Source organism: Seriola dumerili, unplaced genomic scaffold (assembly GCF_002260705.1).
Source record: "Seriola dumerili isolate Sdu_G_001 unplaced genomic scaffold, Sdu_1.0 BDQW01000609.1, whole genome shotgun sequence".
Classification (NCBI taxonomy): domain Eukaryota; kingdom Metazoa; phylum Chordata; class Actinopteri; order Carangiformes; family Carangidae; genus Seriola; species Seriola dumerili.
Window position 1 is genome coordinate 1,690,408 of NW_019174864.1, and position 12,504 is coordinate 1,702,911.

The 12,504-nt window shown below is 40.1% G+C and overlaps 1 protein-coding gene across 1 annotated transcript in view; it reads left to right on the plus strand.

Moving 5' to 3' along the window:
* The first annotated feature begins 6,075 nt into the window (after positions 1–6,075).
* Positions 6,076–12,504, plus strand: part of LOC111236285 (primary amine oxidase, liver isozyme-like) — a 13,530-nt gene continuing 7,101 nt past the window's right edge. Inside the window, exon 1 of the mRNA XM_022764959.1 lies at positions 6,076–7,700. Within this exon, the coding sequence (XP_022620680.1) occupies positions 6,128–7,700 (1,573 nt within the window). The 5' untranslated portion in view covers positions 6,076–6,127. The remainder of the gene's footprint in view (positions 7,701–12,504) is intronic.

The window sequence follows — 12,504 nt, forward strand, 5'->3', positions numbered from 1 at the left end:
GGAGAAGGGCAATGTGTTCAACCTGTTCTACAACAGGTTTGACACAGCCTCACCATGTTCTCTCTCCCACTGCTTCAGCTGCAGCTTCTCCTACGGCATCTCCTCCACAACCTGACACTGCAGCTGCAACTCCTTCCACACTGGGGTAAAGTTTCCTGTCCTTTACAGCGGAGGAAGTGAGGGCGGAGCTCAAGAGGCTACGTTCTGGAGAGACAACAGGCCCGGATGGTGTGTGTCCGAGGCTGTTAAAGGATTGTGCAGCCCAGCTGGCTGAGCCTCTCAAGAGGATCTTTAACTTAAGCCTTCAAACAGGGAGGGTCCTGGTCCTGTGGAAAACATCATGTCTTGTTCCAGTACCTAAAGTAGGACGACCGGCTGAGATAAATGACTACAGACCGTAGGCCCTCACATCACACATCATGAAGACCCTGGAGCGGCTGCTTCTCCACCTTCTGAGGCCACAGGTTGAACATGCACTAGACCCCCTACAGTTCGCCTACAAAGAACATATTGGAGTGGATGATGCTGTCCTTTACATGCTCCACCGGGCCCATTCTTACTTGGATGAGCCACGTAGTTACATGAGGATTATGTTCTTTGATTTCTCAAGTGCATTTAACACCATCCAACCCCCCTCATTAAAGACAAGCTGAGAGGGATGGGGTTGGATCCCTGCTTCACATCCTGGTTTGTGGATAACCTGACAAGACGACCACAGTATATCAGGCTGAGTAACTGTGTCTCCGGGACAGTGATGAGCAGCACTGGGGCTCCACAGGGGACTTTTCTGGCACTGTTCCTGTTCACCCTGTATACAGCAGACTTTAAATATAACTCTGCGTCCTGCCACATCCAGAAATACTCGATTGGACAAGCTGGTCAAAAAGGTTGGGTCTGTGCTTGGCAGGAGTCTGGACTCACTCAGGACTGTTGCGGAGAGAAGCATGCAATTCCCAGCAGTGAGAGGGAGGTCTGTGATGAGTCGACCATCTGGAGCTGAGACTGGGAGTCTATCCAGAAAAAAAGCTGGAATGTATGAAGGGGGTCAAAGGGTCAATATAAACATTTATAAAGCTTTAGTGGGAACAGACCTGTATGTGTGTGCCTCTGTGTGAAAGAGTACATTCTTGAATGTACATTTGAACTGTATGTGCATGATCCAGGGGTCCATGCAAGTGTGCAACAAGTTTGGGTGTTTACTACTTGAACAGTACAATTATCAATCTTGCAATCTATAAACATTCCACACATTGTGTGTGTGTGTGTGTGTGTGTGTGTGTGTGTGTGTGTGTGTGTGTGTGTCCTATCATCACAGCATTCTTTAAAATCCTTGGGACAGTGAACCACAGAAGGTTGTTCTCAGGTCAGCTGCCATCAAAGCCCAATCAAAGAGGCAGAGTCATGCCAAGAGGAGTTACACAACTCGTGGCATTTTTATGGGAAAGTGAGTCGGATACACCCCCGTCATGTTCAATTTTCCCAGAACCTAAAAATCCTACGAAAGACATGTCGTCAGGATGTCAAGTATTCTGTTCTGTTCATTGCAGATGAAAAAAAAAACTGAATTTCTAACAGCATAAAAGCTTGAAATTTAACAATGTTCTTTGTGAAAAAAAAAAAAAAAAAAGAGAAAAAAAAAAGAAAAAAAAAGGCGATTGAATCCTAAGGACATTCACAATAGCATGACACATGACACTGTTTTATTATTTCAAGAGAAAAAAAGAGAATGAATGGTGGTAGCAAAGAGCAAACAACAAGGTCCTGAAAACATAAAGAACATTCACAAAAGCATGAAACCTAATACAATTTCATTTAAAGAAAAAGAGAGAGAAAAAAAAGGGATCTAATGAACAATGGTGACTTTTGTGTCAGCATGGTCAGAAAGGTGTGTTCTCCATATACAAATGACAACAATCAGGTTTTCTAGCATCACAAAGCTGGCTCACGTTTAACTAGGGTAAATCACTATAGTAGCCTATGGTATATGACTAACCTGCTTAATAATATCTCAGCACATTAACCTCAGATGATAAGATCAAAAGCTACTGACCAATCAGATCAGTCATCCTTCCTACAGCATTAAAACATATGTATCTTTAGTCTCACCCAAATCATTTAGTTTATAGCTCTGCACAAATACGTCTTTGACTTTTAGTTAAATTCTGCATCACTTAAGATTTCACTCCAATCCAAATATGTTGGATATCAACAGCTATCATCATCAACAGCTTTCCTTAAAATCAACCTCAAAAATCCAGGGTGTCCAAGCAAAATTGTCCAGCCACAACTGAGAGGCAAAACTGCTGGAAACATGATGTGAAGTAGGACACAAACAAGACTAGGGAATCCCAGATGTTTACATAGTTTGACTTTGCTCAGCACTGATCCCAACACTAATAGATTCTTGTAAATTAAGATGAAGATTGGTCAGTATTTGATCCAAATCTAAAAGTAAGTGCTAATTATTTTGCCCCCTGTTGTGAGTATGGACATGATGTAGAAAGACACACCTATGTGTGTGTATAAGGTGCATGTAAATCATATAAGTAAGAAAAATTATGTGAATAAATAATTAAGGATATGCATCACAGACATATGTGTGTGAGTTTTCATAAGGAAAATAAATGACTGCTCATTGCATGTCAAAGTATTTTGCATGTCATCGTATTTCAACAGTCTCTTCTATCCAAACTTAGTCCATGTGAAACTTGTGGCTGTTGTCTTGCATCTAAATCTTGGAGGGAGGTCTGAAAACCACATTGATATCATGATGTAGGCTGCATGCTAACCTGTGAAAAACATTTCCCCACCAGGCTGGCAGGAAGCATTACGGGTCAGGAGCAGGCCAATTAGAACCAACATCTTTTCCTGTGTGACCTGAAAGGACATGGAAGAAACAACAACAGGGGTCTCAACTATTGTTGGTCCTGCAGTCTGCGGGTCCAGCTTCACTGATGGGAGAGACAGATAAAACTCTCTGATTACACCTATCTCATTATATGGAAATCAAACATGTCCCTATGTCACAGTTAAACTTTATCAGTCCCAGCTGAATTCCTGTGTTCCATCACTGTCAGTCAACAAGTCAGTGGTCCAAGGCTGGTATGAAGAAAACTGCTCAGTGCATGAAAATTTGCTCTTTTTCTTAGAATTGAGATAAAGTGTAATATATACATGTTCTTAAGTGTTAAAGGGGAACAGTTCTCGCATCTGCATATGTGGAAAAAGCAGTTTGAATGATAGCTTACTTACTTACTTACTTACTTTACTTTATTTATAGAGCGCATTTCATGCACAAGGCAGACACAATGCGCTTTACAGCATACAACAAAACAATAACAAACAATACAAATAGCACAGAGTAGACAAGCGCACACACACACACACACGCACACACATTCAATCAAACGCTGTTAAGAGGAGAAAAGTTTTTAACCTATTTTTAAAAAGATTGACTGACGGGGCAGTCTTTACTGCCTCAGGCAAACTGTTCTACCTGCGTGGGGCATAAACAGAAAATGCAGCCTCCCCTTCCTGAGTTTTGGTGCGGGGAATGACTAGTGTACTAGTGTTTGTGGACCTGAGGGTTCTTGCTGGTGTGTAGGTAATTAGCATGTCTGTTAGGTACTGAGGTGCAAGACCATTTAGTGCTTTATAAACTAACAGGAGGACTTTGAAATCTATTCTTTTTTTGACGGGTAACCAGTGCAGGGTTTTAAGAACGGGTGTGATGTGTTGATATTTTTTTGTACCAGTGAGAATACGTGCTGCTGCATTTTGAATTAGTTGTGAATTAGCTGTCCTCAAATGTCACTTCAGTAATTTTCTGTTGGGGATGGAGACTAAGTTTGAAAAGTAAAAAAATCTGAGGGTGTGGAGTTCCAAAGATGTGAGCTCAGCAGATCTCTTCCAACTGCCTCCAACTCTCCAACTGTCAGTTGGGAACCAGAAAATGATAAAGGATTTGGTAACTGACTTGATACACAGGCTCCTATACAACATGAAAACCCTTATTACATGAAGGACTCAACATTAACAAATCAATCATCAATTATTGAAAACATTACTGTGATTGTTCCTCATAGTTACATTACATACATGTAACCTGTTTCAACTATAAGATATGTAATAGATATTATATGAGTGGTGAAACAAAAGAAATCTGATGAATTTGAAAGACAATACATTTCAAAATGACGATCCTATAAATATATGAATTTGCCAGTAAACCAATATTTTTTGTTGTTTATTTGTTTGTTGTTGTTTACTTTTGAATTTGAAAAGACAGAAACAAACATGTAGGCTCAGTGACTAGCAAGTTACAGAACCTCCCCAGAGGCTTTTGCTTAAAATGGTAAATATGTCCTTCTACTACAGTAAATCTATGAGTAATATCCCAAATAGCATAGTCAACATAACTCTAGGGGGAAATATCTTAAGCTTTCCTCTTGTGTGCTGCAGTGTCTTGTTTGTGTGCTGTCTGAAACTGTGATGATATTTTGAGGGAGGGTGTTTTGGATAGGAATCATTATGGTCCTCATTTAAAAAGAATCCAGGTTTTATGGTTTTGTGATCATTGTGGAAATAACAGTTTGTGGTGCTGATCAATTGTATTATGTTATATGGGCATTTATCTCTCCATTCATTCATGTTCAAGCCATTTATGTCAATGAGGCTAATGCATTACAGCTCAACAGCACCACAAACTACAGATGGGTGACAAATAAAGAAAAAATCTAAAAAATGAGGAACAGGAGGACAATGTCCCCACTGCGGGACTTATAAAGGACTATGTCATCTTATATCTTAAATGTTTATGTATATACATATATATATGTATATGTATATATATATATATGCAAATGCAGTATATGCAAATAAGCTAATCAACTTTCTGATTTAACTTAGTTAACAATCCATTGGTCATTTAGTTAACTGAAGTTCTGAAAATGATGATTCCACAATTTAAACTTGAGACCGACAAAAATATCTGATTACTGAGTGAACAATAAAAGAAATATTTATTTAATACAACCTATTGCGGGATTTGGCTGAGATTTCCCAGAAGATAAAGGAAACAAGGGCATTCCACAAATAAAGCACATAGTTAACACAACAGAACTTGTTATGTGGCCCAATTGGCATGATTTTAGTTTTCACTATGCTGATGAGGTAGGTTTTTTAGAGCCAAAAAATTTTAGTTAGTGTCTTTACAATGCACAACATTGGCAATAAAAACCACTAAGGACACAAGGAACATGTCCTCTGTAATATTGGTGGGAATTTAGATATAGAGGAGTTTGAATTTTATTACACAGATTTTAGGGTTTCTAAAGACTGATCTGATATATTTTAATAGACTATATATATTATCCTAAAAGATCTAGGCAACAAAATAAGTAAAATAAAATGTCCACCAGAATCATATAAAGGCTTTCAGACAGCATTCAAAAGACATAATTTTTGGTTAGTCGCTATTTTATGGGGAAACATATTATAAACATCACAGCAGTACACACGTTCACAAAATATACGTAGTTTTTTAGTCATTTTTTAAAATTATTATTCTCAGACTGTTTTCATTGCTTGTTGTCTGTTCCTTTATCCACTGTTTTTCTTTGGAAACACACATAGGCTATATTAACTATGCTTGCCGTGCCAGTGTAGCAAACTGAAAATAAGAAGGCAAGTTGAAATATGAAAGAAAAAGGAGGGGGTCCGGCTTTTGGTCTTGGACAAATGGAACTGTGTGCCTGTGTGCATAAAGCTTTTTTGTGTCGATATACAAATTAGTTGTTTTAATTTTTTTTTGATTGAAACCCAAAATGCCACTTAGTATTTTCTGTTTCAATTATGTGATTGATTCTCATCGATTATTAAACTATGAGCGGGAGTAAATCCACCAGCAGCGTGCGTAAAGTAGTCCTGTTGGCTATGGAGCTTTACAGGGGTTGGTTGAAACCGCAGTTCCAAAACTGTTCAATCAAAGGAAGAGGGAGGATCAGATGGTTATGGAATCCATGTATATCAGGGTGGGAACGTAAGCTGTTGAGGGCGCGCCTCCCCTCTGACCGCTTGCCCTGCCTCGGACTCATTCCTCTCCTCTCCTTCTCCGAGCCCGAGCGTAATGACAGAGCGGAGAATGAACTCACTAATGAAATGGGCGCTCATCCTCTTCGTCCTCGTGTCCATCATTCTCAACATCGTCTTGATCGGCATCCACTCCAAGAGGGCCCCTAAATGTTCCGCTCAGCGCGTCCACCCGCTGCGGGGCAAGCACGACGACCGCAGCCTTATCTTCGCGGATCTCACCCGAGAGGAGTACTTACAGGTCCAGCAGTACATGCTCAAGCAGAAAGACTTGGACATATCCAGCAACCAGATCACCAAGCCATCGGAAAATTTCCTGTTCCTAATAGACCTCTCACTGCCAAAGAAAGCAGACGCGCTGGCTTACTTGGACAACGAAGACAGCAAGCCCACTAGAGAGGCAACGGTGGTGGTCTTCCACGGCGCCAAAGGCTACATCAAGGAGTACGTTGTGGGGCCTCTTCCCAACCCGATATACCACAGAGATGTCACCAGCGAAAGGTACAAGACGGAGCTGCCTCTCTCTGCGCGCACGGTCACCATCGGGGAGTATGCCTTGCTTTTCCAGTTTTTTGAGACTGAGGTCTTTTCCAAACTGGAGCAGCTCATGAAAGAGAGTTTCGACGTGGACCAGCACAAGAGGCTGGACACGTTCGAGCAGATGCCTCGAGGAGTCCGATCCGGGGACAGAAAGACCTGGGTGTCTTTCTTCAGGGGTGTGAGCGGCATGTACATACACCCGGTGGGCTTCGAGGTGCTGGTCAACCACGAGAGCGTTAACGTGTCCGGCTGGAAAGTTGAGCGGCTATTGTATAATGGCCAGTACTTCGACACGGTGGAAGACCTTAAACAGAAATATAATGCTGGCTCTGTTAGGAAAATAGTTTACAAGGAGTCCCCTGACTATGGCTCTCTGAAACCCAGGAACAAGCCTCTGGAAATCGGCCCACAGCTGTTTTATCCAAACGGGGCGCGCTATAGTGTCAGCAAGAACCACGTCCTGTACCTGGGCTGGAGCTTTGCCTTCGGGCTGAGCTCTCTCACAGGCATGAGGGTGTTTGATGTGCGGTTCAAGGGTGAGAGGATCGTCTACGAGCTGAGCGTGCAGGAGGCCATGTCGGTGTATGGCTCTGTGACGCCGGGGATGATCCTCACCAAGTTTCTAGATTCGAGCATCGGGATAGGACGCTTTGCACACGAACTAGTCCGTGGCGTGGATTGTCCCTATGAAGCCACCTATGTAGACACATATCGTTACATTGATGTCCCAGCCCCGGTCTTATTCAGGAATTCAATCTGCATCTTTGAGCACAACATGGGTCAGCCCCTGCGGAGGCACTTCTCTGACTTCTTCCACAACAGTTATGGAGGGATGGTGAACAGCGCTTTAGTGTTCAGAACGATCACAGCCATAGGAAACTACGACTACATGTGGGATTTCATCTTCTACCAGAGCGGATCAGTGGAGGCCAAGGTGCACGCCACAGGCTACATCTCCTCCTCTTATCTGGTGGACGGTAGTCGGAAACATGGGCACCAGGTGGCAGAAAAGGTCCTTGGGAACATCCACACCCACTTCATCAATTTCAAAGTTGACCTGGATGTGTTGGGTGAGTGGCATTAAAACCTACAGACAGAAATATAAAGCTGGGCAACATGGAAACAAACATGGTCTTAACTATAGGAGCAATGAGTAGAATCATAGCTCAACCAAGACTTTAAACATTTTCTGTTCTCAAGTACATACATGTTTATATGTTGTCTTTAACCCTTCGGCAGTATGGTTTTATTTCCTATTATATGAAATGTTTACGTCAGAATTATACAATTTATCCAGCTTTACATCTCTACAGCTAGATGAATTGTCTAATTTCTATGTCACAACTGAGTAACTTCATTAGAACAAGAACCTAATACACATGATAGCTCTATATAATAATTTAAATAACTGATAAAATAAATCTCTTCACTTCTCATTCCGCTATGTCACAGTTAAAGTGGGATGAATAGATCCCTTCATCCCACATCACATCTTCAGGAACAGAACAAACAAGAAAATCATATAAACACAGAAGTCATTTAGTACTCTACACAATTCCTTATGAAAACTAATACAATCCTAACTTTTTCTGATGTCAAGACACTTGAATTTCATGCCACCATTGATTACGAAGTCTTGTATTAAACTAGTTCTACATGGAAGCAACAGAAAATAAGTTTCTGATGCTGCCAAGGAGAGTAACATTGTCTCCCTGAAAATCATGAGATGTTACTATTGTATTTGTATTTTGTTATGATAATATTTATAATGAAGCATCCTGGAGAATAGTGCAACCTGCTTCATACACGTAATCAAGCCAACAATTATTCATTAAACTTACTCTTGTTTGATATGGGCAGTGAAGAGCACTGTGTGCTGCTTTATTCTGCACTACCTGTTCAAATCACTTTCTGTTGTATTGGACCAAATCACAGAACAATAATCTAGTTGTGAATTAGTATGCACTAATTGTTTGGTTAAAATTCCTCTCCATGTTTTAAACTCTGTGAAAATCCTCTGCTATGATTAATATTTTGTTTAACATGGTTTTCCAACATAAAAAGTGAAACAAATCAAAAACTGGGTGTGACGCTCATCTACTCTTACTTCCTGATTGAAAAACCTGGATCAGTTCTTGTGCCCTGCCCACCACCTGCTTGCTCCAGGTGGACAGGTGAAAGAGCAGAGAGTATCAAGATAGTTAGAGGAGGAAACATCAGAGAGACTCAGCCACATGTTTGAGTCTCAGTCAGACCCAGACTCATATGAGGAGTCTGTTGAGACCAGAATCAGAGACTAGCAGATGGATCAGAACGTAGTTGTTTGTTTATGTTGTTTGTTAGCTGTAACTGGCAGTGGCTGACACAGTGTTATTGGTTGTGCTAATGTTAACTCTCCTTACTGTACTGACAAGGTTTAAGGTTTATTTTATTTTCCTATTGGTGAGATAACTTGTGATCCATGCAGGAACAGATGCTTCAAAGCCACAGTTCAGTAGCAACCAATGATCAAGTGCTGCACTTTTCCGTATCATTTTCTTCCATGTAGTTTCATGTAGTTTCAGTCATCTGAGTACCCCTATCTATCTATCTATCTATCTATCTATCTATCTATCTATCTATCTATCTACACATTAATGATATAAGAAATAGGCATAGCATTCAATTTGGCTACAGGTTTCAGTAGCTTCACATCAAGGTTATAGAAAGAGTTTTGCTTGCTCTCCTGTAATAATTTCTCAATTGTACCAATTATTTATCACTCATTATTCTGTCCTCTTTTAACTTGCTAGAAATCCCATCTTCTTCATGTTTCCATCCCCCATGTAATATCATGTAATATCTGAAAATGATTGCTGAAGTAATAACTTAAATAACTGGCAATAGATAGATAGATAGATAGATAGATAGATAGATACAAACCAACCACACTGAACACCATGGTCCTTTTTAACAGAGCTGAAGCCAAAGCCAGCTCCAGGTCATCCAGGTTGGCAGCGGTCTTTACCAGGGTGGTGCATGGCGGAGATGTAGTATCTGGGCTGGGGCGCCGGCAGCGGTGTAGCGGTTTCAGATATACCTAGCGTAACTTATCCTACCCTAACCTAACCTATGGAAGCTTATAGATAGATAGATAGATAGATAGATAGATAGATAGATAGATAGATAGATAGATAGATAGATAGATAGATAGATAGATAGATACTTTATTTATCCCCTAGGGGAAATTCATGTGTCGTTTAGCTCATTGTTGATAATAATAACAGTTAATAATAAATAAACAATAATAATTAAATTAGTCCACTTCCTTTGGCTGAGGTGTTGTATAGCCTGATGGCAGTGGGTACAAAAGATCTCCTAAACCTCTCTGTTCTACAGTACAGTGAGATGAGACGTTTGCTGCACCTGTAGCTGCTTCTCTGTCCTGCCAGAATGTTGTGGAGAGGATGGTTGGTATTGTCTAAGATGGCCTCCATCTTACATTGCATGCGTCTCTCCACAACAGTCCTGAGTCCAGACTCCTGCCGAGCACAGACCCAGCCTTTTTCACCAGCTTGTCCAGTCTCTTTGTGTTCATTCCGGACATGCTGCTGCCCCAGCAGACTGCAGCATAAAAAAGTACACTGGCCACCACTGACTGATAAACATGATAGATAGATACTTTATTCAGGGGAAATTCTAGTGTCCAGCATCTCAATAGTAATAATAATAATAATAATAGTTAATAATAAATAATAATAGTTAAATTAGACAAAGACCCTTGGTTTAGTAGGAATTTTTCCATATGCTTCTAAAAAACTCCTAAAACAATTGGTCAGGACGTTGAGCCCAGACTTCTTTGAGAGTCGCAGCTACAGCCAAACGTATGTTTCCCTTTTCCGGCCCCAAATTGCTGTTTTCTGCCGCGTTCTCCTACAGCGGGCGGTGCTCTATATTCAATAAGTGACATTAAAAAGTTTAAAAAGCCAAATCAGGAACTTCTCACTAAAACCATGACCACTTGTATTTCTTACTTCATCATAGCATCTATTCAAATATTTAAACGTCCTCTTTAATATTATTTTTTTGAGCAGATTGTTGAAGGTTCGTTGCTGTTAATAAATACAACTCTGTGTGTATTGGATTCAGAATTTTCCTCACTACATATAGATTATTATTGGCTCTTTCCCAAACTATACTAATTCATAGATCTTTTTCACACATTAAGATCATAAACCATTATTATTATTACATATTATTATAAACATATACTATCTTGCAATGTTAAGGAAATTGAACACACATTCCTGGATCCATCCCTTTAACTGGATCCGCACCAACATTTAATGTTCGTACTGGCCCATGCTCCACCCCTCCACCAAATTTGTGCAAATCAAGTTCAGGACTTTGTAATCCTGCTGACAAAATCAAACAAACAATAAAACTAATTAATAGACATTAATAAGGTTGTATTAGCATGACCTAAAAGATTTATTTATTGTATTTTTATTATTTTATTTTTTTATTTATTCACTTGTTGTTGTGATGGTATTATAACATGATTTTACTTGTCACTCTATTTGCAGAGTAATATTTAAGAAAGACAAACTTTACCAATGTGTTTATTGCTCAAAATATAAATGAAAAATAGGTATAGGCCTGGTCTACATGTGGTTTGAAAAGAGTAGCCTGCCCCATAATGTCTTTTTACAATAACTAACTCCTGAACTAAACTATTAACTATTTTTTGCTGGAAATGAAAATAGTTTATGGTGTCAAGATGCTCTGAGAATGAGCTGCCGAAATTTCACCCCCTTTAGGAGAAATGACCCAGATAGAGATAACAGACCTTAGAAACACTTAAATTTCCTACCCTCTGACTCTTTGTGATGGTCTTCAATCAGAGTCTGCTGTGGGGGCTGGTAATTAGTGCACAAAACGACTAGCTCAGCCAGGCCCCATAGTTTTCACAAGTTCCGCTCCCCACAGACAACTGTGCTTGCACACTCTGTTCCTTTAATATCTACTAGCATCATTAAGTGCAGAATGCATCACATGAAGTGAGTGTGTGCATTGAGCCTATTGTAAAAACCCAGTGTGGCAGAACGTCACACTGTGGATGGTGCTGAAACCAGTATACATCCCACCGCAAACCATAAAAAAGAAAAATCTGATATCATATCACTGTATCAGTTTAGTTATGACCAGACTGATGTGTCCATCATGGCCATGGGACTTCATGACCAGGCCAGGGCTGTAGCCAGGATGCTCTAAAATACTGAGATGATGAGTTCAAGTCAATCATGGATAACCAGTGATGAGAAACAAAAACAGAGATGAGAAGATTTCTATATTAACAGCTGCAGTCAGGCATGCAGTTCAAAAGCTCTCCTGTGAGATGATCTTAGTCTGTAGTCAGTGGCTGATGTAATAACCTAGACCCAAAACTGGGATTAACAATTATGGAATCACAGAGCATGGCTGGGAGTCCATTGTGGTTTGATTTGAAAGTTATGCAACATTAGATATGCAACAATATGCACCACTTAGCAATGCTTAATTATCAGACTTACAAGTAGGTGAACCAAACAGTAAAGCAGTAACCAAAACAATAAATAAAGAACTGCAGGTTGATAAAATTCTCTGTGGGCGCATCATCACTACCCATAGTCCTCTTGGTACATGTTTGACTCAAAAATATTGATTAGTGCAGCTTCAAATTTATCTTAAAATGTAACAGATTAAAAAACTACATGGATATACAGGAGGAAACAGAAAATAATTATTAGAACAATGATTCTGCTCATTCCTCTGCAGGAGTGAAGAATGTATTCCAGACCAAAGACATGGAGTACGTTATATGTTTCACTCGCCGTGATGGCCTGATCACTATGC